Raw genomic sequence first — 25688 nt, 5'->3', positions numbered from 1 at the left:
GAAAAAGCGCGCGCAGAGCAATAAAATTAAGCTCGAATTTATTGACCCATTTCAGTTTGACTCACTGATGCGCCACGCCCACCAGTCAGTCCGCCTACTTTCATTTTACTACATCTGTCGGTTTGCTGCTGTGCAACAACTAAATTAAAATGTTTTACTAATCCCGACAAGTAATGCTTTTAATTACTTTTTCTTCTCAACTGCACATTGCCACGCCTACCTATCAAGCCGCCCACAGCAGCTATAGTTGTGCTATTACATGTGTCTATGTGTGTGTGTGCAATAATAATAATAACCTCAGCTGCAATATTTATAGTTCGGCAATGATTTTTAGCCAATGCAAAAACTTTTTACAAGTTTTGTAATCATTTTTTGAGGCCAAACTAACAACATTTTGTTTGTAAACAATTATTGAAAATAAAAAAATGTTACAATATAATTTTGAAAATGATTTTTACAAATATTTCGAGAGTTTTTAAGCAGTAAATTTAATTATTTTTTATTTTACATTGAATTAGCGTAGCAACAACGGAATGATTAATAATAAGAAGGACATATATCACTTGAAATTCCTGTCAGCTTGTCAAATATCAGATTTACTTGAGGTCCTTTGTAAGTCGAACGAATGCTTGGCAAATTTCTAACTCCTAAATACTAACAATACGAGTACAAAAGGTGTTAATTAAATATTTCAACTCAAAGACAACCGCTGACAAAAACAGCAACAACAGCAATAATACAAACGTTATTTTCAACAAAATCTCATTAAGTGGCTGTGCTAAAAGCTGCGCTAAGCAGGTGGTATTTAGTAGTAGCAACGTCCACAGCAACAGCACCAGAAAAAGGAGTAGAAAAACAAGTGTAAAATAAAAATGAGAAAAGTATAGCAAATAAAAGGAATGTTGATTTCGCTTTACACTGTTTCGCTTTGGTTTTGATATCCTGCAGCAACGAAAGTGTGTCAAGTGGGTATGATGAAGCTGTAGAAATTAAGAGATAAGCTGCCAGTTACTTTCTCAGTCCTCTTAAACTCACTTGAAATTTATATTATGCATCATTTAATTTTAAATCATAAATACAGATTTTTTTAGCTAATTTCTCAATCTACAGTTTTAGTTTTTTGCATTATTGGATTTTAAATTGTCAACTCTTTATTCTCTAAATTTATTAATAGTAAATAATAATTAATAGTATTTATTAGTCAGGCAATTTCTTTGGTGCCATTTGGATTGTAATTGTAGTTTCGTTTGTCGTATTCGTGTATTGTTGTTATTGTTGTAATTTGTCGCTATTTTGCATAGCAAACTAACTTCCGAAATGCGATTAGAGCACAAAGGAGACCGACAAAAAAAAAATGACGATGCAAAGGATTGACGTCAATAGTCGATTGAAATTCAAGTGGTTGCCACAATTAATTAATTTAACGATGGATGAAAGCTGCTCAGCCAAATCGGACAAATGTACATTGTTAATGCTTGCTTATGGCCAAACATTTGAGCTATTTGAGCCGCGTTCGGGTTCAAAGTGCACAGCAAAGAGAGGCTCAAATCTCTGTGCTGATGACACTCATTAACATAAAATCTAAGGGTGGATGTGGACGAGTTGTCTGCCTCTGTGTACCCCATAAAACCAGCTCACTTTTCACACTCATTAAAATGGACGCAAAGAGACAAGAGACCTGATAAGGATGCTGTCGTTGTCCAAGGACATGGTGTGTGTGTGTGTGTGGGTGAGTGGGTGTTAATGGGTGACTAACTTGACTGACTGGCAATGTCCTGTATTTGCCTGCTTATCGCTGACATTTTGGGTTTTGCGGTTGACGTCAGCAGCGCAACTCAAACTTGAAATAATTTTTATACACAAAGACAACCCTTTTTGTAGTCTCCACAAAAAACATTTAAATGTAATCTATTATCTTAATTCCGACACAAATTGTTTGCTGCCGAGAATATCGCTGCCGTCCTTGTCCTCGTCCTTGTCCTTGTCCTTGTCGCGTTCTGCCCGCGGTGACAGACGCATAAAGCAGCCTGTCGTTCTGGCATTTCGCTCTTAACCCGACTAACAACAACAATAAAAGCCAACACTGTCCCAAAAATAATGCCATCGCCATTTAGCAGCGTTGACTTGTGGCACCCGGCGAAACAGTCAAGGACTTGTGAGTGAGCTCAGCTCACTGGCAATCCAAAATGCCAGCCAGGCCAGAAGAGGACAAGCTGAAGCCAAGCTGATGCCAAGGACAAGGCAGTTAGCCGCTGAAAGGCAACGCTTATCGGCCGCAACGTAAATCACCCAATTTACCATAAATAAAGATATGTACATATTGTCAGCGCGGAGAGAGGGGGACCGCGGGGAAAGTGCCTCTCAACTGGACTTAGTTGGGCCGGATAATGGAGGGGGCAGGCCAAGCCACAGTCACACCGACAGCCCATAACCGAAAACCAAAACAAAACACCTTATCGCTGGCAAGCACATCTTTAAGTGGCTGTCAACGTGGCCGGCAAGCGGGGGGCAAAACAGCAGTGGGAGGCGTTAGAGGCGGGGCAATTTAGTGGCTGTAACTACTGGCTACTATTTGCTTGCCACAAGCGCATAAATCTGCATGCATGACGTTGCAAGCCTCTAGAGCAATCAATGCCAACTAGCTTAGCGAGAAAACCGCTAAAAACGAATTAAAGTAAATAAAGTTAAAAAATTAAAATTTTAATTTTATTTTGAAAATTAGTACACTTAATTTAATTAAAGATGAATTGCTTTACATTCAAATTAACGAAAATATTGACTTGTAAAGTTGCTAGATGCAAAGTCGAACCAACTTCAAACTGTCATAACTTTGTCAAAACTGAACCGATTTTTAAGTGGAATATCATTTTGATCATGGTTTGGCCTCTTTAATCATTCTGCATTCAAATCTAATTAATTTTGTAAAAAAAATTATTTTCGTCCAAATCATGGGTTCGATGCTAAGGGTCCCCCCTTTGAAATTTTGAAAATTGAAAATTTTAAATCTCAAGTTTGCACTTTTAATCAACTCCTTATATCGTAATTAGTATAAAACAACACTTTAAATTTGTTTCTGAGACGTTTCATTTTTCTGTAAAAAATCATGTGAAATCGATCAAAAATTTTGACTTGTAAAGTTGATAGGTCAAAGTTTCGACCAATTTCAAACTTTCATAACTTTGTCAAACCTGCATCGATTTTCAAGCTGAATGTCATTTTAATCTTGGTTTGGCCTCTTAATTCATTCTGCATTTAAATTTAATTAAATTTGTTAAAAAAATTATTTTTCTCTAGTTCTTGACTTCTATTTTGTATTCAAAAAATTCCCCATTTGAAACTACGAAAATATTAAATCTGAACGTAATGATACTGGAACCGAATGGACTAATTGAAATAGCATTTTAAATTAGCTGTTTCGGGATAGTTGTTGTCCTTCTAAATATTTTTAAAAGCATAAATGTCTAGAGTTAATGAAATAAGCATTAGCAAAAGGTTAAAGTCTGTCACTGAACTAGATAGAAAAGTCAACACTGCAGCTAAAAATAATGCAGACATAAGACTAAACAAAACGGGCTTAAAACCCAATTTTCTTTCAATTAATTTAAAATCAATATAGTCTGCAAAAAAAAAAGGCTAGAAAAGTCAACACTGCAGCTAAAATCCCAGGCCAGCTTTTCCCAGCCATTTACTTGGCTGCTGCCTCAGTTGTCAGCCCCCTTTTGGAGGCTCCATTGGGTTGCCTGAGCTGTCTTGGGTTTACACAGCAAGAGCAACATTTTGGTAGCTGCGACACGCTATTCAGCACTTGCCACTCACCACAACCAACTGCCATCTCTACTCTTTGCAGGCACAACAACAGGAGCAGCGACAGCAGCAAATCGCGATTATGACGATGATGACGAGCACAACGACAGCAGCAGCAACAATAACAACAACAACGACAACAAGGAGCAGGCTGAGGCTGCAGAGACCAACAACGACAACGACAATGATGACAAAGCGAAGAAGCTGAAGCTGCCAGTGGATAAGGGTGACGAGGGTGGAAAAGGGATGGAGTTGATGCCGCGGGCAAGTCAAAAGCGTGCAGCACAAACGACACAATCGCGAAATCCCATCAGACGCGCTCACAGCGAAAGGCATTTGTCTGGTGCGCCCAATGTCTCCGTGTCCGTCTCTCAAACCTACGCCAGCAAGGAACCCAACTCGAACCAGGTCCTGCAGCCAAGGGCCAGCAATGGGCCGCAGAATGTCATTTTAAATTTTAAGGACACAATGGCGCTGCGCATAAAAAGCAACCGCAACGACTCGAGAGATTTATTTCAAAGGCGGCCCACGGAGCCGCCGCCACCACCGCCGCCCCCAAAGACCGCAAACGGATTAGAGGAGCAGCCACACCAAATCAATAAGTCAACTCCTCGACAGCAGCCACAGAGGACTGTGGTGCGAGTGGCGCCCTTTAATAAGAGCAGTGATGGCGCCCATGAGGTGCATCGCCTTAAAATCTCGCACAGCGAACAGGATGAGCATCTGCAACTGTTGGAGCACAATGTTGTACTACGTAATCCAAGCAGCACAAGGTACTGCGACTCTATGGAAGCGGATGTGGCGCCCAAGAAGACATCAATACTGATCAATGGCGATGATTGTTATTCGACAATGAACCTCAGTGCCGATGCAGCGCAACCACTGTACCAATCCTCGGTGGTGGTCAACAGCCAGACGGCGAACAGTGTCTGCATTAATGTGAGCAGTGCCGAGGAGTTGATACAACAACACAATCTACTCAACACGCTGCGCAGTCAGCAGCATAATCTGGGCGCCATTATACCAATTAGAAGCAGCATTGGCAACGAGGTGAATCTGCAGCGTTCCGCCTCCTGCATTTCATCCACCTCGAGCAGCTCCACATCGAGCAGCAGCAGCAGCAGTGGACGTGGTCGCACTCTGATAAGACTTGACTATGATAAGGAGACGCCAACGAGGGTTCCAGCTACCACAACCACGCCCATCAATACACCGCCAGCAATTAGCTCCACGCCAGCTACACCACCACCGCCAAGCACACCTTTGTCCTCGCCCTCCACCTCCAGCTCCCCCTCGCCTTTGTCTTCTCCCTCCTCGCATCTCGTGCCGCACGAGACGGAGCTGCTGAAGATCTTGCGTAATCCCGTCGAGGCAGTCAAGCGCAATTTGGTGCCACATGTTTGTGGCCTAAGAGTTCCCACTGCGGACACCTCCAGAGGAGTGGGCAGCAGCAAGAAGCTGCAAGAGTCCCAGTCCACCAGCAAAGACTCCCCGACGGGCAGCTTTATAGCCAAGCTGCTCCAAGATCCCATGCTGGGACAGGTGGCCGATGGCTTGGAGACGGATACGGTGGCGGAACTGATAGAGAACTCACTGCAGCGACTGCAGCAGACGCGACAGGGCATCGACATGAGCGGCACCAAAGATCACGACGATATGAACCGGCTGATCAGCGTGTCGCTGCAACGTGTGCGTCTCGAGCGGCAGCCCGTTGTGGTGGCAACCAAAGAGGATCAGACAGATCGTCTGTCCAATCGTGGCAGCATTAGCTCCGCCAATAGCTTCGCCTCCGCCCACAACTACGAGCTCTTTGACTTCGAGGCGGCGGCCAATGAATCCGATTGCTATCAGAGTTGCTCCAGCGAGTTGACAGCCGCCGGCGTCATCGAGGAGGAGGAGGAGGAGGGTAAGGAGCAAGTGCCGCAAGAGTCGGAGGAGCAGCAGGATGTGGATGCCGCAACGCGTGCCAAGTTCTATCAGCTGCTGGTGGATGCCACACTGGCGGAGATTGAGCATGCCACGCACACGGAAGCGGAACATCATTACGAGTCCATCCGGCTCAATGGGGATCCCATTTACGAGGAGATCAACGAGGTGCCGCCTCCATTGCCACTGACAGCACCTCCCCTCAACGATGCCGAGCTGGAGAAGAAGGCGGCACGCTCGATATTTGAGGGAGCTTCCAAGTACGACATACTCTCCTATCTGGTGGATGCCAAGGAGCGTGGATTGGTGCGTGAGGAGAGCTTCGATTACAGCAACAATCCCAAGATCATCGAGGAGGAGGCAACCGACACACTCAGTGAGCTGGAGAAGCGTGTGAGTAGCGACGATAGCCACAGCAATATGAGCTCCCTCTCCCCGCCGCCGCACACCTTCATCTGTGGCAAGAGCGGCAGCGATGTGGAGCGTCAGGACTCGGGCGTCGGCTCGGAGACGAGCAAATCCTCGAGGAGCAAGTATCAGCCAGCGGTGAGTCCATTGCATCTGTGCGAGGATTGCGATGGCGCTGTGGAGACGCAGCTGAGCGAGACGGGCGTGCTGTATGCCCCGCTGGTGTGCCGCAAGTGTGGCAAGAAGCGTGTGGAGCGCAAGGAGATCATCACTGAGATTGTGGAGACGGAGGAGAAATATGGCCGCGATTTGCAAATCATACTGGAAGAGTTCTGTCATCCGATGCTCGTGGCCGGTCTGCTCACACAGGAGCAGCTCTCCGCAATCTTCCTCAACACGGAAGACTTGCTCGAGAACAATCAGACGCTGGCCGAGCGTATGCGCGATGCCCTGGACATTGCCCTCGAGCAGGGCGATGATGATCTACTCACGGTTAACATTGGACGCATCTTTCTCGACTTTACCCAAATGCTGCACGCCTTCGAGAGCTACTGTGTGCGGCAAGCGGGCGCCAGCCTGCTCCTGGCCAATCTCGAAAAGGAAAAGGAACTGCTGCGCATCTTCCTCAAGGTATCGCAAATGGAGAACGCCGTGCTGCGTCGCATGAATCTCAACTCGTTTCTCATGGTAAGCAATCCCAGCATATACCATGCTTTATATTCATCACGCACCACTGAACGTCTGTTACATCCCCTCTTCCTCCTTTCGCCTCCAGGTGCCCGTGCAGCGCGTCACCAAGTATCCATTGCTACTGGCGCGACTGTACAAGGTGACGCCGGCACACCTCGACGGACGTGAGCTGCTCAAACAGGCGCAGGAGAAAATTGAATTGCATTTGAATCACATCAACCAGGAGGCCAAGGATGTGCCCACCAAGCTCTGGCGTCGCATCAGCTCCTCCAGCCCCAATCGTCGCGCCTCCTGCGAAATTGATATGATAAACATCAAGCTGCGCAAAATGGCCATCGACATACTCGAATGGAATCACGATGAGGTCCGTTTCGCCATGGAGGGTAAGCTGCTCTACACGCAGCCCACCGACAGCAACTGGAAGAAGGCGCGCACCATCAAACTGACCCCAGTCAATGCGCTGCTGGTGACCAATGGCAAGGTATGTGAAAATGAAGAGATGAGCTGGAAGTGTATAGAGCAGGCATTACGAGTGGGAGATGAAGAAGAAAGCAGAGAGACCAGAGAGAGAAATGACGAGAGCTCTAGTTAGAGGAGCTAGCGTGAGGCTCGTGAGTCACGAGGCATTTATATTGTATAAAACAGAGAAGTTTTCAATTGGAAAAACATTAAGCCATTTAGTACGTTCGAGTGCTTGTGCGTCTCTATGGCGCCGGCTAACAAACCATAACGAATAAAGCACAGGGATAAAGTAAAATATCCTGATACGTAAAGAGCCACGTGAGAAGCGAAAGGCAGAAGAACTAAAGCAAAATCGAAACAAAATCTCTAATAAACATGAGAATAAGAAATGAGCCTAGGGATTTACAATTGGTCCTATATAGTGAAGAGTCACATGAGACTCTCGTATGCAAAATGAACGTGAGTTCCATTCTAAGAGACTCACGCGGTCGTTACGACTCCTGCTGGTTTCTAAAGAGGCACGTGAGTCTCTCGTGTCACGATTAGTCTGACTAAAGGCAAATGCACCCTAAAGCCATATAATTTCCATTACTCTCTAGAGTTTACTTCAATAGACAGTGAGAAATGAATAGAATGACATGAGACTCTTGTATGCAAAATTAAGGTAAGTTCCATTCTAAGAGACTCACGCGGTCGTTACGATTCCTGCTGGTTATTAAAGAGGCACGTGAGTCTCTCGTGTCACGACTAGTCTGACTAAGGGCAAATGCACCCTAAAGCCATATAACTTCCATTACTCTCTAGAGTTTACTTCAATAGACAGTGAGAAATGAGTAGAATGCAAATCACGAGTCCATCTCCAGCGTACTGTAAGAGAAATGTCTCTCCTGCTTCTGCTTCTTCGCCTGGTCACGTTTGACAAGCGACAAACGACAAGCGACAAACGACGTTTGACATGAGGTGAGGGCAATTAGCGTTTGGCGCTTACACCTAATAGTCTTACCTCTCGATACGAATTGACTAAAAGAATGGGATGTGAATGGAGATGGAGATGTAGATGGACGGTATTAGGAGGCATGGTATTGCGGTTCTCTCGTGCTGATGTCATGGCAACAGTTTGCCGTGCGATAAAAGATTTCAACAAATCAGAGCCAAAGTCAGAGTCAGAGCCAGAGTCAGGGCAGGAGCCATAGCCACAGTTAGAGCCAAAGCCAGGATTTGTGGCATGGCTATTGAGGCAACGAGTGGAACGGAAACGTTTCCGGGGCCTGTCCGTAATGAAAAGTGCTTATCCAAGCAACTATCTGCTTTTGATGCCTAAAAACAAAACGAGTTTTACATTCGTTGCCGAGGCAGACAAAAAATAAACGAGAAGCAAAACCCGGAAAATAAAAAAAAGATGAAGAGAAACCGATGGCGTCAAGTGGCCCACAAGAGGCCAATGTATATTGTGGGAGTGTAGAGAGGGAAGCAATGAAAGAAGGGAATAAACAGGACTTGGGGGTGTCACATCGATGCCGACGCAGTGCGTATGTCACTTGCTTGGTTTTTATGCCGTGCTCTAAATTTTTGCAAAATGCCTCAGCTCGACAATTGCTCAATTCAAGAATGTTTTGTTCTTGTTTCGGTTTAGCATTGTTACTGCTCGGACTGTAGCTGGTTTGGTCCTGTAGCTTTAGCTCTCCTGTTCCTTTACCAGCTGCTTCCTGCGGCATTTACCAACCAGGCTGCCTGACATGCTTTGTCCTGTCTCTCTCACTCTCTCACTCACTCTCTCTCTTTGCGTTATCTGCAAACTGTGCCCACACTTTGACCATTTTCTAGTTGTAATTTTGTTTAGTTTTCGTTTTTACACAATTTTTTTTATATCCATTGGTTTTTTTTTTTTTTCCTTTGCTCTTCTCCCACAACAACGACAGCCAAGTGCCAATTATAGGGCAGAGAAGGCCATGTCGGATAAACTGAATTTCCCGAAGCACACTGGCATTCGAGAGGCCTCCCTATTGCTGGTGAAGGAGAAGTGCGGACGCTATACATTGATACGGGAGCCGTTGTATCTGGACAGATGTGTTGTGTGCAGCGAAGCGGATTGGGATGATTATTTCGAAGTGCAGGAAATTTCATCGAAGGACACATTCATATTCAAAGTGAGTAGTCGCCATGCGCCAAGCCATATCTAACATCCCGATTCCGTTTCCACTCCTTCTCCCTGCTCCTGTCCCTATTCCTGCTCCTGATCCTGCTTCTATACCCGCTGCCTACTTTTGCTTTGTTTTTGGCCCCTTTTGCAGGCATCCGGTTCGTTTCGTTGATTCGGTTTGTCTGGGATTGCCTGTGAGTGTATGTGTGTGTGTGTGTTGGTGTGTGTGTTGGTGTGTGTGCCAGTTCACTTGGCTTTTGAATTAGAGAAGCGTTTACCTTTTGACTGCACACCGGCAATGTTTGGGCTTCGTTAGTTTTGCGCTGCCTTTTGCCGTTCTACAAGTTACAACTTTTTGCTGCATGCTCTCAGTTGGGGGGAGGGAGGGGAGTTAAGAGAATGCGGCGCAGAATTGTAAATGTTGCAAACAGATGATTCCTATGAAGTTAATAGAGCAGCAACAAGACAATTAACACTCTTCACAGGTAACCGAACAGACGCTTATTTTCTGACTGCACGTCTAGAACCAGTTAATAGATGACTTTAAAAGCCAATTTTCAATAAAAAAAAATAGTCACTTTTAGACAAGTTAATATTTTGTCATTCTAAATTAATGTACTTAAGTAGTGCAATGTAATGTAATGAATAGAGAAAACACAAATCTTTCTTAATCTTGATATTGAAAATGAAATATTTAAGATAAATATTTTTGAACTTAGAAAGCGTTCTTTTTATCAGCATAATAGCTGACGTAGCATAAACAAAATGAATTTACATACCTATTTAGAGTTGAAATCACACACAGATACACACATATAAGGAATCCGTCTCTTTTGCAGTTGAAACATTTTTATAGCATACTTTTGAGCGTCGCACAATACACAGCAGTTAATATGTTAGAGATTTCGTTTTTAATAACAGACGAGACACAAAAGCGTATGCAGAAATCCATTTCAAATCCTGTCTAATGTGAAACGAGCTTTCTCCAGGGCCTTCCCGTCCTTCCCCCAGTCCCGATTCATCCATGCAAATTTTAACCAAGAAACGTAGTCAGCTAAGCCGCCTGCCTGCCTTCCAGGCTGCCTGGAGGGGCGAGAGGCGCCTTTTGAAGTGCGTTGAGGCAACGCACGTCGAGTGCCTGCCAAAATGAATGACATTTATTGAAATTTAACACAAAAAAAGGGGCCAAAAATAAAGCAAAACGAGGCAAAAAAGGAAGCGAAGCAGAGATGCGCAACAAAATGGTTGAAAGACGTACGAAAAGTTGGCGCTGAATAAATTGAAACGTTTAGTTATGGCCAACTGAGCACACACACACACACACACACACACACACACATATATATACACACATAGCTTTATATATAACGACAGGTCACCTGTCAAATGGCGAGTCAATCATAATATTCTAACGGATTTTTCACGTTATCTCTTCATTATTAATTCACAGGCCGAGGATGGAGTAAGGACGAAACAGTGGTACACACAGCTCCAGTACCACGCCCAGGGAATGGGGGCGTGGCGCAAGCGACGCAATGCGCTGGCCAACATTATGATCAATGGCATGCTGGCTCGCAGTTAGTTTTGATTAAATAATCGATAGGACAATCGATAGCAGACAACAGCGAAACATTAAATAAATAACATAACAATTAAAATTGAAATAAAAATGATAATGAAAATGACAATTGATACAGCAAATGTGCATTTAAGGAAATTTGCCCGAAATTAATTTGTATTGATGCGTTATTAATTAACCAAGCAATTTTATATAATTATAATTTAAGTGATATACAATTTAACCGAACGCTAGTTAGTGTTTAAATACATATACAAATATACATAATATACAACTCTATAATGACAAATGAAATATGAAATATACAAATATATTAATTATACCTTAAATTGCATTTTAATGGAGTTATTAAGTGAAGCGAACTCAACTGAAACTGAAACTGTAACGCGTCTCTGTCATGAAATGTCAGCCTATTAATTTAATCGCAAGCAATTCCTACAATAATTTCTGTCTATTGTTTGCCAGCCATAAAAGTGTTTATAAATCTTATGCAGCCCCCTTCAAAAAGATTTAATATAATAATTCTTATTATATTTTTAGCTTTTATTTTGTTTTTATATTTTAATTCACGTGCACATTTAGATTTATGTTTGTGGCAAGCCAAAGCAAATTACTCTGGTTGTTGTTGTTGTCGGAATTGGAGTTGCCTCCGAGGCACGCACGATTACGATTATATTGAGCAAAAGGAAAATGTTGATTACATTTTCACAACGCTGCCACAAAATTGCGCACAATTTTGCCCACAACTTTTCAACTAAGCCATAAACACTTTGCTTACCATTGTAAATATTTGTACAATTATACAACCACATATATATATATACATATATATATATCCCACTCTGTGGATTTAGCTGTTGCTATGCTGACCGAATTTAACAGGTAAGTTTAATTATTATTCTTATATTAAATATAGAATTATGAAATTTTTTTAAAGGATAGACAACAGATCTATTATGCTATTCTTATATAATTTTCAAGCTGAGGTAAAAGCTTGTATCTTTATTCTTCTGATTTCTGATGGCCAATTAATTAGTCCGTCAATCATTATCAAATTGGTCAATCATTATCGAATCTGTTATTCGGTCCTAATTTAATCAGTCAACACATACTCTATATTTGATAACATGCAGTTTAGTTAGTTGATTAACTCCTTTTAATTCTCATGCATTCTACAAACACGGAAAACAACTATAATGACTGCAACAACAAAAACATTGAGAATAACAACAACAAGACATCAGCAGTAATAGCAATAATAACATTTAACAAACAACAAACAAGAACATCCAAGTGGTTTCGACTTTGAGGTTTTGTGGAAAGGGGAAAATCGGTGTGAGAGCGACTATATTCGGCTACGGCTTTAGTTCTTCCACTGGCTTTCCACTGAGGTTTCCACTGAGGGGTTTATTGTTTGTTTAATTACACAAATAACTGAGCAGATTATTATGGTTAAACACGAAACTGTAATTGTAATTGTCATGGCCAGTCACAGCAATTGCTGTGACAATTGTGTATGAAAAACAGTTAAGACTGCCTTATATTATGAATGATCAACGAGAAATATATCACTTATATATCATTTAAATAAATTAAACTTAAAAAAAAAGTTATTTTGAGTAAAACAAGTGAAAATATAACTACATGATCAAATATCGCACTTAAGTATTAAGAAAGTATAACAGTAGAACAAAGTATAATAACTAATTGAATTTTATGAAAGAAATTATATTTTATGGATACAATAAATATAACAACAAATAAATATTATATATCATATACCATGATAAAAAATACAGAATCAATTTAGAGACCAAATAATGATCATAATGATATTCCGAATGAATTTCGTGAGATTTTGTGTTATACCTATTCCCCACATATATACACTGATAAAAAAATTGTTCTAAATTCAAGATTTTGGTCTCAGAACTGAGATTTTTGGTATAAAAAATGCGTTGAGAAAATAAAATTCTTAAATTAAAAGAAAACATCATGATTTTAAGAACATTTTAAATAAGACCAAGTTCTTATTATAAGATTAAATGAACTCTTTATAAATTCCAGAACTGACTTCATTGCTTTAATAATATCTAAGAAATATGGCCGGAAAATTTAAGTAATATATGTAAATATACTCACAAATAATTTTAAAAGATATTTTAGCAAGTGTTTTAGCAGTCGGACCAACTTCAAACTGTCATAATTCGATCAAAACTGAACCGATTTTCAAGCGGAATATCATTTTGATCATGGTTTGGCCTCTATATTCATTCTGTATTCAAATTTTTATCATCTAGAAAATTTAATATTTTTTCGATTCCAAGCCATCTATCATCCAATTTTCCATATTTTTCGAAAATTTTGATCTCTCATAACTTTATAAAAATTTGACAGATTTTCAAGCGGAATATCATTTTGATCATGGTTTGGCCTCTATATTCATTCTGTATTCAAATTTTTATCATCTAGAAAATTTGATATTTTTTCGATTCCAAGAAATCTATCATCCAATTTTCCATACAGTTTTCGTCCAATTTTCGTCCAGACCTAATTTTTTAAATTATAGCCTTCCTTTTTTTGCATTTTATTCATTACATCTTAAATGTTGATCAGTTGTCACTAAATTTAAGCTCTGCAGTTCGCGGAATTTAAAACAATCGACTTCTTTTCTGTTGACAAGTCCTCATTTATCATATACATATATTAAATTTCAATCACAAACGAACACAGCGACATATATGCGCATATATATATATAAAATGGTGTTGAGTTTTCAATTTCACACACAGTCAGAGAGAGATAGAGAGAGAGAAAAAGAGAGAGAGCTGCGAGAGTTTTGTGTGTTTTGGTTTGGTTGTTGTTTTGGGCTTACCACAACAAACACTTGAATTGAGAGACAACAACAATTTGTGGGCGGTTGTTGGAAATTAGTTAGCCAAGGCAATACGAATATAATTTGGAATGGCGCCTGAGGCGCGTGAAAGCCTTTGATGGCTTCCGTTGTAAATTATACTAATACGGCACGTAAACAAGATCCAAATCCCTTTAAAGCACAGCCACAGCAAATAAGGCTAAAATACGAGAAACGAACGGGGGGTAAATTGAAAAAGCGACTGCGTTAAAAGTGCCAAGTTTTTCCAGCCAGTCAGCCAGTCAGGCAGTCGGCCAGGATGCAGGACTAAGGGAAAAACTGCATGCTGAGCGCAATTATGCTGGACAAACATTTACCAGGGCAGGCAAACGATGATGCCAAAGCCCAGTTGCTTTCATCTTCTCACTTTGCTCTCTCCTTTCACTTCACGCTGGCACTTAGCATGCACCTTGGCACACGCATAAACACACACACACACACATGAAGAGGGGAAGAGAGTAGAAGAGGAAGAGACTCGACTGGGGCGCCACTACTTTTAGTGTACTCCAGTGCCTGCTTGGCAAACACAGACTTCAGTTGCAAGCCTTCGTGTCAGTCTCCGACCTCTTCGACCTCAGCCCGCTTTGGCAATGGATGTGGAACGTGTTATAACAATAGGGTGTCATGGCATCTCCTGCCCTGTCCCCCTCTCAGCTCCCCCTCTGACTCTGACTAGCGAGCGACTAACACTAACGAGCAGTAAAACAAGTTTAAGATTTGCCGGCGCACAAATAAAAACACAGCCAGAGCCGTCGCCATTTCCCAGCCCCTACACGTCTCCTAACGCCATCCCCCCTCTTCTCACCCTCTCTCTCCCTGTCTCCACCCTTGCGGATGCTGCTGGCGGATGCCGAAGCGGAAGTCGGGATCAGCGCGCAATAACATAACCAAGGCACGTAGCACAAACACGGTACATTATATTGTATAAGCAGACTTCATTACGGTATTTAAACAGAATATCCACAAATTCTGACATGTCGAATGCGCCAATGCCAGTGTGAAACAATGGCACAATGGCCGCAAGTAGAACAACAAATATTAAAAATAATTCTATTTTAGCTACTAATATTTTTATGTGAAATAAAAAACAAAATCCTCTAAAAGTAGTTTAATAACTTTTAAAAATTTCTTTAAATTCGACATATATTTAAACAACTTGTTTGATCAACAAATTGGTATACTTTTCGTTTTTTGTGAATTTTGTTATGAACAAAATCAAAGCATACTTATCGGCGAACGTTTATATGTACATTTTTTTTTTATTTTTTTTTTTTTTAATTTTTTAATTTAATTTTGTTTATTTAATTATTCTGTTATTATTTACAACAACTTAAATTAAACTTATATGCGAACTTCTAATACAACCTAGTCAAAAGGCTAGGTAATGCGATTATATGTACATTGTGGGAAAAATCCCCAAAAATATGCAACGATTTTTTAACTAAGTTGGTAAATTTACTTACGATAATAAATTTTCAGTTGCCATTAATTTCTCATTTAAATTTTAGACACGTTAACACGACGTTAAAAAATTAAAAGCAAACTTAACACATTTCACTTAAGTAAATGAGAAAAGGATGTGATTTAGAATTTCAGAACAACCTCAATAATTTCTGTTCTTTTAGTAAGTTGAAAACTTAATTTACAGCCGCAAGTTGCCAAAGAGCCCATTGTGCCAGCGAGGCGTGCCAAAGCACACACACCAGCCGCTCTTTCTCTCACACACACACACACACACACAGCTAGAGTCGCACACACACATACCCACATCAGAAGTCAAATTGTGAGCAGTGAAGCGAGTCAAACTATACATCAGAATCCCGTGTCTGACTGTGCGGAAGGTCTGGTAAAAATGCATCACGTAACCCGAAAGTTGAACTCCGTCGTTTGGCAATATGATTAGACCCGCAGACGGCCAAAACTTTTGAGCAAGGCAAGAGCAGAGATGCCGCGGAGGAGAATGTGAAGCTGGAGCAAAAGGTGACAAGAAATCAGTGCCATATGCAGCCGCAAAGCAAAACTAAAACTGGCCAATAAAAATTTGTCGCCAGGCCAATAAATGTAGTTTGTGGGCAGCGACAACAAAAAACTCGCTGCAGACACTGTGAATGAGAGCCTGAAGCAAAAAAAATAATAGAGAAGGTAAGGGAAACGAGGGGGAAAAAGAAGCCGAAAAACATTTTCATTGCGGCATTTAAAGCGCTAAAAAAAACCGAAAAAACTTGCCGCAAAAAGGTGGCTCAGGTTGCTTGGCAAACAGATTTCAAGTAATAAAAAATTGAAATTAAAAGTTCCACTTGCAGCAGACACGCCCCCACCCACCACCCACCACCCCGTTACAACCCCAACACCCTGTTAAGCCCACGCCCAATCCGGACCAGTGAACCCGGCGAATGATGGCGAATGCGACACAGTTTTCACACGAAATAGGTCGTAAAAATTATGAGCGGGCAGCATGAAAGCCACAAAACGATGGCAGCTTCAAGAGATCTCCTCTATGCCCCTTCCCATTTTTTCAAACAATGAGTCCCAGTCCCTATATATAATACTAGGGTTACCGAGCTGGAAAGTGCGCTTCAGTTTTTTTTAGCTATAAATCGATTTCAATCCACAAATTTTGAGTAAAAGTCGTAATAAAAATAGTCAAATAAAAAAAGTAATGACTTAGACATAAATAAAAATAATAATTTAAATAATAATGATGCGTTGGCAACCCTGTTTAATGCTTTTGACCGTCTAAGAGATTAACACTGTCCGGTTTGTTTCTTTAGCAATTGTAAAAGCGTCGTCGTCTCAGTGCTCAATAAGGTCAATGGGCAGACTTTTCATTTTTATTTTCATTTATTGTAGATTTATTCAGTTTTATGTTCATTTTAATTTTCGCTTTCAATTTTATTTTTATTTAGCTTAGCATTTACATTCTTTGCCATCATTTGCATTTTCATTTGGCTGTAGTGCAAATCAAACAAATTGCACACAAAATTTTAATTGTTTTCCATCCTGTGTCAACTTTTGTGCATGTGTTTGTGTGTGTGTGGTCTATGTGTGTGTGTTTTTGTGTCTAATCAGAATTACTGTGCACACACATTCAGCATATTTCACACATCGTAGCGGCAGCGTCGACAGCGTTTGCCTCATAAGAATAATGTGCGACACGTTCAAGCATAAACCGAATTAAGTATACGCCACGTTTGCCAGCCAAGTCAGCCAGCTAGCAGACACGCTCTAACTCTGGCTAAGCCCAAAGCTGCCGGTTCTTGTATTGGGAGTTGGAGCTGCGAGTCTGGAGCTGGTATTCCAATGGACACATAGCCACAGCATAACCAAACTGCAGAGGGACAGACAAACACTCACATTTTTATGCGTTGTAGCAGCTCCAAAAGTGGCAGCCAAACACACACACACACACACATACACTTACACACACCCACAATCTCTGCGGCAGCATGTTCTAAATATATGTATATGTACAGTGATAGAAAACATGTTAGAAACAAGCAAAATATTAATATATTTGTATTGTATATAAGTTATAAACAAACATTTTGTATAAAAAATGTATGCTTATACTCTTTAAGTCTAGATTTTTCAGAAATTTAAGCTTGAAGAAATCAAAGTCAGTATATATAGTCAGGGGTTAATAAGTAAATACTCAGATTTCCGATCTTTTATAATTTATTCATTCTTGAAAAAGTGACGCTTGCTGCATTTTCCAATACAATCATGCGTTCTTAAGCTAACTCTTATTCACGCCAGAGGGCGCTTCTTAGTAATCGATAAATGATTAATTATTTTTACAGTGCGATAAATATAATTAATAAATAACACTATTTACAATATAATACAGTCTTACATAGTACTTATGACTACGTGTGTTAAATATTACTACAACAACATAGTTTTTTCAGAAATTTAAGCAATTCTTGAAGAAATCAAAGCACAAAAGTAAACAATAAATTTTAATAATAATAATAACATAGTTTTAGTATTCGAATATCTAAATAATTATCATAAATTAAATAGTTTGTGACTAGTTCCTTAATTCAAAATTATTTTAAATAGTTTAAATAGTTTAAATTAAATAGTTTGTGACTAGTTCCTTAATTCAAAATTATTCAGGAATGTTTTAGAAATACCAAAATTTGTATATTTGGTTGGTTTTTGTTGTGTTTACATTTCTGGAAAAAACCCTGATTAATATACTTTAAATTTTACTAGGAAGAAATCATATTAATAAATATATGTTTTAAAATATTCAAGTGCATATCGTTTCTATTATTTCTGCCTTCACTGTACAAGTTTGTGTCTGTGTGTGAGTGTGTGTGTGAACGTGCAGCGTGTGGCAAAAAGTTTTGTGCGAACGCCCGTGGAAAAGAACAACGCCAAGTGAGAACGTCGACGACATCTAAGTGAATTTGCCTGAGTCAAATTTTGTGCGGCTGTCCGGGTCCGGGTCTGGGTCCGTGTCCGGGTCCTGGTTGGGGTCGAGTCTGGTCTGGCATTGCCTTAGGTCAGGCACACACGGCTAAAAGGAGACTGTATTAGATTCGACTGCTCCTTTTGAAGGCTGCATGAAATTTACATTAATTTGAAGCTGCTGCTGCTGCAACTGTGGCACATTCAAGCCGTTTAACTTGCACACAATAAAAAACCAAATTATTTCAAATTTTCAAATAAATCACAAATTTTGGCCGAAAATTCGACAACAACAAATAACGAAACGAAATGCAGCGCTGCTGGCGGCGACGCCGACGTCAACGACAATGCCTTCGTATGCCATTTGCCGAGTTCAGTGTGTCAAAGGCTTCGGCAGCCGAACGACAGCCGAGCGGCGACTGCAAGAGTAAATGTGCTGACTTAAGCGAGCGCCTGTGCACTGATTTGAGTGCAAACGAAGAAAGAGCTCAAGAGCGAATGAGTGCAAGAGCACTGAGCATTGAGCGCAACTCAACGCAATGCGCTCAAAGCTGAATGCTGTTGCACTCAATTTAAAAAAAACGCCACTTTGCCAAGCAGCGGCAGAAAAAGCAAAGCTGGTTTGTGCTTTCACTAAAACATAGTGCAGCTTTTCAACACAAGTGAGTGTGACTGACAAAAACTGCTTGCCATAGAGAGAGCGAGAGAGAGAGAGAGAGAGCTTTGCTGTAGGCCTAAACTTAGTTCAAAATGCCGCTAAAAATGTTTGTTTAGCTGCCGAGCAAAAGGATTTGCAACTTTAGGGAATTTACATACATTAAGGATGAATACCAGGAAGGGAGGCATTGGAAGGATTGTGTTGAATGCCGGCGCAGCACGATAGGCAGGCAATTCAAATCCTTTTACTTCCGCTTCAAGCCAAAGGCAACAACAAGCGTGCGAGCAGAGGAAGAGACAGATGCGGCTGATAGCAAAGATTCACACCACGCACAACCGCTACTCCTCCCCACCACCCTGGAAACACACCCCTTTCAGCTGAAACGCGTGCGTAGCGTATAAAAAAATATGATTACATATTGTATATATTTTGCATATGGAGATGGAGTTAAAGACGGCTAAAGAAAAAGGGTTGACAGTTTCCTCCACTCCCCCATTAGTAGGTGGGGTGGGGGGCGCACACTTTAAGGCAATCAGCCACCCCCACCCCCTGGCCACTGACACTTCAGCAGACAGCACACAAACAACAACAAGAGGTAACAACAATGGCGGCATTCAATTTTTAATATTTGCCTTGCAAATTTTGTATAAAATGCATTTGTTGTCTGCATGCGAGGCAATCCCACAACACCCCTCCTCTTCCACCCAACCACGCCGCTGCCTTTTCCGTTGTGCACAGGAAGGGATCGGCGATAGACGGCGACAGGCGAAAACTGGCAACAGGAAAAGCAGCAGCCGACACCGACCGAAAGTGAAGTGAAAATGGGGAAGAGAAAATGGGAGAGAGCAGAGAAGGCAATGTCAACACATGGAAATTGCAAGGACAACGGCAAACTAGTAGGAAAGCCTACAGACGAGAGAGAGAGAGACTGACTATAAGAGACCCTGTACTTAAACTTTTTTGAATCATTGCTCGACTTTTCGAATTAAAAAATTATGCATTTAAAAATAAACAACTTTGTGCAGCTAAATTTTTAACAATCTTAGCATCAATATACAGTGTTACTTATTTTTTAAGTAACTGGTATATTCAGAAATATTATTATTAAATATAATTTGGAATCAATTTAAAAAAAAAAATAATTTAATCTGTAAAAAGTATATTTCACAACGTAACATTCTTATTATTTTCTTCTTTTTTCTTTGGAATTGCATAACTTTTGAGTTTATTACTCTATCGTGATTAAATTTACAGAACACAACCAGAATTGGATTTTGATGCTAATCAAAAACATATATTTTTCTAGCTGTTACTTTCATTTCGCTATGCAGACACTCAATAGGTCCTTTGTGATTTTTAAGTGCAGGGTCTAACAACTAGCAGTCCTAGATGTCACAATAGCTAGAGGGCGGCGAGGAGTGAACAAGGAAGAGGCGGAAAGGGAGCAGAACTTACCGACGGAAGCAATAAATTGGTTAGGTAAAAAGCTTGTCCTAGACGTAGACACATAGGTAAAAAACCGAAGCGAAATGGCACGCGAGACATGGTCGTAATTTGTGTGCATTGCCACAGAGAAGGGGGAGGAAAGGAAAAGCGGACGGGGGTGGGCAGATAGAAGGAGGAGGTTAAAAAGATAGGCAAAAAAACTGCAGTTTCCTTTGAAGCGTATTTGTGCAAAATGGCAACAATTATGCATGAAAATTTAAATAGAAAAGCAGGCAATATTTATGACTTAGACTTCAAGCTGGACACTGGACATTGGACACTGCACACTGGACAATGGAGCGTTAATCAAATGTTAATCGAGGTGAACCTTCTTAATGGCCACACTGGTTATTTCCGCCTCCTTGAGCTGCTCGTCTGTGGTGGCGTTATAGATATGCTTCAAGTACAAATTGAAATAGTCGGTATAGTTCATCGGTGTGGATATGCGATGTTTGCGCACCGGAAGACGCGGCGACAGCGACAACATGCTCGCCCATTGGCCATCACAGAGATCATCATAGCGCAGCAGACCCACCTCATGGCCACCAAGGTCACCAGGGCCACGACACATCGGCTGTTGGCCATCCCAGAGCTTCAGCACAAACTCACGTATCCAACGGGCCAAATACAGAGCACGGCAATCACAATGCCAGGGATTCTTGTCCAGCTTCACGGCCACCAGTTTGTCCAGTCCATGCAAGGCGCCATGTGGCAGAAACATGAGTTTGTTGGAGTCAATGCGACTGCAGCAGAAGACAAAGTAATTGAAGTTGGAGAGCAGAAGGAGTAGATAAAAAAGCTACTGCCTCTGTTAATTGACAATTCAGTGAACTCACAGTTTCTCCAGTTGGGTGAGCGGCTCAAATGCCCGAGCATCGAATTGCTTCAATATGTTGTTGTTGAGCATCAGAATTTTGAGGCTGGTTAGACCTTTAAAGTCATTGGCCTCCAGGGTTGTCAGGTTGTTCGAGAACAAGGTCAAGCGAGTGAGCGCACTCACATGCAGGAAAAGATCAGCGGGTATGCTCGACATGGAGTTCTGTCCCAACAGCAGTTCATTCAGATTGTTTAGTTCAGCAAAGGAATGTCCATCGATCTTAAAAAAAACAAAGAAATCTTTAATTAGTCCAAAAAAAAAAAACACTGATTACAGAAATTGAAGTTCTCGATCATTTGTAGAAAAAAGATCTTGATTTTTTAGTTACTTTTCTCATAAAGTTGTGTTAAATAAAAAAAAATATTAAATTAAAATATACTTGATTTTAGAAACAGTTCTTTTTTACTAGTGGATTTTCCAGAAATACTCACATACATATTATCTTAATTTTTTAGTTACTTTTCTCATAAAGTTGTGTCATTTAAAATAAAAAAAAATATTTAACTAAAATTTTCATGAATTTAGAACAGTTCTTTGTTACTAGTGGATTTTCCAGAAATACTCACATACATATTATCTTAATTTTTTAGTTATTTTTCTCATAAAGTTGTGTCATTTAAAATAAAAAAAAATATTTAATTAAAATATACTTGATTTTAGAACAGTTCTTTTTTACTAGTGGATTTTCCAGAAATACTCACATGACTTATGCGGTTCATTGTAAGATCCAGTGTGACCAGGTTTGCTAGATTATTGAAAATTGTGCCAGATATGGTAGTGATGCGATTATTATGCAACATTAAAATGCGCAGATTCTTCAGGCCCTCAAAGAAATCCTCCTCAATCTTGGCTATAAAGTAAAGGTATAAAATTACAAGGTTGTATTATTTTTTCTATGTCTTACCTATTTGATTCCAGCCAAAGTTAAGTGTCTTTAGCTTTGTCTGGTAACGCATGCTGCCTGAGACGAGTTCCTCAATCATATTCCGCGACATGTCCAGTTCCTCGAGCATCATTTGATCCCTCAATAGATTTGGAGGAAAGTTCTTGATCTGATTATCACATAGATTTATAACAGTCAGACGTTGGGCGTGATAAAAAACGGATTCAGGCAACAGAGATATGGCATTCTTGCCGAGATCTAAGAGATTCAAATTGCGTAGTTTCCAGAAAGTGCGGGAATCAATGTCCTCCAATTGATTGTTCTGAATGCGGCTAAGAAAAGAAAGAAAACAAGAAAGAAATTAAAAAAAAAAAACATTGATTTTAAAAAATAAACAATCTTCACTTACAGTTGCAACAGACTGTCCAGATCCTGGAACAGATCAAAGGGTAAGAAGTCAAGCACATTGTTGGACAAGTCCAGTTCCTTCAGCAACGTTAGACCGCGAAATGTGTCCTTGTGCAGTGTGGAGAGCGCATTCCGCGAGAGATCAATGGCCACCATATTCATGGGTATCACTTGGGTAACTGGCACCGTCTTCAGATTTGTGTTCCAGCAGGTGAAGCTCTTGGTGTCCGGATTACAGCGACAGCCACCCGACGTGCAATGATTCCACTCGATTTCGCTTCCACTGGCCAAATGCCAAATGGGCTGCTCCACAGATCGCAGTCGACTCTCGATTTGACGCACTCGCTTATCGAAGTCGGCCAGATTGAACATGGAACCAACATCGCCAGCTTTCGAGTCGTTGTTGCCTCCCATTTTACGCCTCGAAGAATCCGATTTTACACCCTCCGCCAGGGAATTAAGGGTGCCATTGGGCATCACCTTGATGAGCAGCAGGAGTTGCGAGATGATTCTCAGCGACTCGCAGGCTGTTAAGCTGCAGTTTCTACCCGGGGAGAGTAAAGGCATCAAGTATCGCTGACGGAACTCATCCAGACTCTGCTGCGTATCCTTTCCAAGCTGTCCCTGCACCAGCAAGGAGCAAAGCAACAGCAGCCAGAAGATGCGGGCAAAGCGAACAACCGATGACGACCACATGACAATTACTAAATGAAGAACCTCTCAATCTGCTCTGTCCTATTTATAGGCCCCACTTCCAGCGCTCTGTCTAATTCGCATAATTCATCAAAATTTGCATCTTTAGTTTTTCCAGCAATTACCTTAACTAGTTCACAACACCGCATGGGAGCTGAGATGTCGCCGGAAAAGCTGTAGCGCATATTTTCATTGGATTATGAGTCTTCATCATATATTTCTTTAAAGGATTATATTAATATTAATTTACATGCTAAATAATTATTCATTTTATTTATAAAAAATTTATTTATAAAAAAATCTGTTGTTAATTTTAATCAGCTTTACAGGGTACTTAAAATTCGCTCAAGTCTAGTTTGAATACACATACGATTTAAAAAAAAAACGACAATAAAAGCTTGTGAGAAACTTATTCTAAAATATGTTTCTTAAAAGTAAAGAAATGTAGGAACATGAAATAATAATAATAAATTCTAGCTCAACTTTTCCAATGCTTAGAAAAACGAAATCTTTAAACTCCAAAACTGAACCAATTTGCAAGCGAAAATCATCATTTTTTTGAAGTTGAAATTTAGTTAAATTGAGAAAATAAAAAGTTGCCAGTTTTGTTCGAAAGGAGAGCGAAAAAAAGCTTTGTAAAACAGACTAAAGGTGGCGCCACAGTTATCGCTCGCTACCACATTTTACCAACGCCTGGCGCCAACTATTGGCGATTCTTAGTTTACAAATAACTGCACCCAGTATTTCATCCTTCCCACTTTTAATCAACTGTAACCGCTATAAACCGAACCCAGTAATGTCCTTAAACTCAATAGATGACACTGCCAGGATGCGGCTAATTCATCTGAGCGCCATCTACAGCTGACACAGTGCCGCCATCTGGCAAATCAAATAATTGGAGTTGACTTGACAGTCGCTGGAGGCAGCCTCATAAATAAAAAAAAAAACATTTTAAAAGGCGAAGGCGTTAAAACTCTAGATAGATTTTATTATGTCATTGGTCAATGACAGCCATTGTAACGAGGGCAGGAGGCGAAGGCCAATTGCATTGGCTTTACACAGAGCATCTCCGCAATGAGTTTGCACTTGGCGAGCAGGAGATTCGGATACGGCATTGCGCCCAGATCATCCACGTAGTCCATGTGCATCTTCTCCAGATCGCCGGGTATTTTCACAGGATTCGCTTCATCAGCCGGACAACTGCTCCGTATGCTTTTATTAAAATGATCGAGACGCTCCTGAAAATCTGGCACAAAGACGCAAGGATCAAGGGCGAGCATAACGAGTCCCAGGTTGGAAGTACGACCCTGGCAAGGCGCCCACCAGCGTGGAATTTGTGTGGCGTAATTGGCACCAGACATCACACCACAGAGCACATCAATCATCGCCCCCAAAGCAAATCCTTTTTGGCCACCAGCCGGAGAGAGTCGCTGGGCGGACAGTGCCAAGCTGGGGAAACTCGTGGGCAGACCACACTCATCCGACGCCCAAGTCTTGGGTATATTCTCATTCATCATAAAGGCCCACTCGATGGCGCCCATGTCCCTCACAGTGGTTGCCATGTCCAGCATAAAATGCGAATGATTTGCAGCGGCACCAAAGGCCAAACAATTGGCGCCAATGCTGGAAGTCTTTGCACCCGGTGGCATCATCATTGGAGCTGCATTGGACAGGACGAGACCAATGAATCCCTTGGCCATGGCACGGAAGGCATACCAGGCGGCCAAGCCTATGTGGTGGGATCTCTTGGCCACCACAAAGCCAATGCCCGTCTTGCGAGCCTTCTCCACGGCCAGATCCATGCAAAAGTTGCCCACAAAGACGCCCATGGCACTGTTGCCATCCACATGCGCCGTGGTCAACGTTTCACTGATGATCGTCGGCTCCGCCTTGATGTCCACAAACTTGTGCTGAATGTCACTCAAGTACATGTCCAATCGATTGATGCCCGATCCGTGAACACCTCTGTAATCCGCGGCCAACAGAATATCGCTGATGCAACGCTGCTTCTCCGGCGGCACGCCCACTCGATGCAGGCAATCCTGGATGAAGCGTCGCGCCTCCGTCACCAGCACCAGCGATGTGTGCGCCATCTCCGTGGAGAACTCGTGTGGAATGCGATACGTGATCTGACGCAGTTGCTTCCAATGAAAGGCGGCAGTAGCTGCACTCTGTAATCCCAATCTACTCAACATGCTGCACGATTAATAAAAAGATTCGCTTGATATTCTTTCTGGGGTTGTTTATATATTTATTTGATTAAGCAGGAAACGTTCTCGCCAGAATTTTGAAAGTTAAAATAAGTTAGATTTAAAATACATATAAAAACAAGAAAGTAATAAAAA

The 25688-nt window shown here is 41.2% G+C and overlaps 3 protein-coding genes across 3 annotated transcripts; 1 reads left to right on the top strand and 2 right to left on the bottom strand.

Moving 5' to 3' along the window:
* Positions 1–4002: 4002 nt before the first annotated feature.
* Positions 4003–11054, top strand: LOC117788616. Its single transcript, XM_034627432.1, has 4 exons — positions 4003–6825; positions 6914–7309; positions 9210–9437; positions 10881–11054. The coding sequence occupies exons 1-4, from the start codon at positions 4051–4053 to the stop codon at positions 11010–11012; spliced, it is 3531 nt and encodes a 1176-aa protein (XP_034483323.1). The 5' UTR covers positions 4003–4050; the 3' UTR covers positions 11013–11054.
* Positions 11055–20755: 9701 nt separating this feature from the next.
* Positions 20756–23346, bottom strand: LOC117786941 (slit homolog 1 protein). The gene is made up of 6 exons (XM_034625370.1): positions 22652–23346; positions 22264–22574; positions 22061–22209; positions 21319–21578; positions 20943–21225; positions 20756–20879 (listed from the first exon to the last, which is right to left on the bottom strand). The coding sequence occupies exons 1-6, from the start codon at positions 23344–23346 to the stop codon at positions 20796–20798; spliced, it is 1782 nt and encodes a 593-aa protein (XP_034481261.1). The 3' UTR covers positions 20756–20795.
* A 964-nt stretch (positions 23347–24310) lies between these two features.
* Positions 24311–25657, bottom strand: LOC117788926 (uncharacterized oxidoreductase YjmC). The gene has a single exon (XM_034627870.1). The coding sequence runs from the start codon at positions 25536–25538 to the stop codon at positions 24345–24347; it is 1194 nt and encodes a 397-aa protein (XP_034483761.1). The 5' UTR covers positions 25539–25657; the 3' UTR covers positions 24311–24344.
* Between the last annotated feature and the right edge of the window lie 31 nt (positions 25658–25688).

Source organism: Drosophila innubila (genome assembly GCF_004354385.1).
Source record: "Drosophila innubila isolate TH190305 chromosome 3L unlocalized genomic scaffold, UK_Dinn_1.0 0_D_3L, whole genome shotgun sequence".
NCBI classification, from domain to species: Eukaryota; Metazoa; Arthropoda; class Insecta; order Diptera; family Drosophilidae; genus Drosophila; species Drosophila innubila.
The sequence above is the reverse complement of the archived record's forward strand: the minus strand, read 5'-3'. Positions and strand labels throughout refer to the sequence as shown.

Bases quoted from the DNA above. Each gene is read 5' to 3' on its own strand.
- LOC117788616 (XM_034627432.1), top strand. From the start codon at position 4,051: ATGGAGTTGATGCCGCGGGCAAGTCAAAAGCGTGCAGCACAAACGACA. The intron at 7,310-9,209 runs GTATGTGAAAAT...CAACAACGACAG, and splicing joins TGCTGGTGACCAATGGCAAG to CCAAGTGCCAATTATAGGGC. The intron at 9,438-10,880 runs GTGAGTAGTCGC...ATTAATTCACAG, and splicing joins AGGACACATTCATATTCAAA to GCCGAGGATGGAGTAAGGAC.
- LOC117786941 (XM_034625370.1), bottom strand. From the start codon at position 23,346: ATGTGGTCGTCATCGGTTGTTCGCTTTGCCCGCATCTTCTGGCTGCTG. The intron at 22,210-22,263 runs GTAAGACATAGA...TTTACTTTATAG, and splicing joins CTTTGGCTGGAATCAAATAG to CCAAGATTGAGGAGGATTTC. The intron at 21,579-22,060 runs GTGAGTATTTCT...GTTTTTTTTAAG, and splicing joins CAATGAACCGCATAAGTCAT to ATCGATGGACATTCCTTTGC.
- LOC117788926 (XM_034627870.1), bottom strand. From the start codon at position 25,538: ATGTTGAGTAGATTGGGATTACAGAGTGCAGCTACTGCCGCCTTTCAT.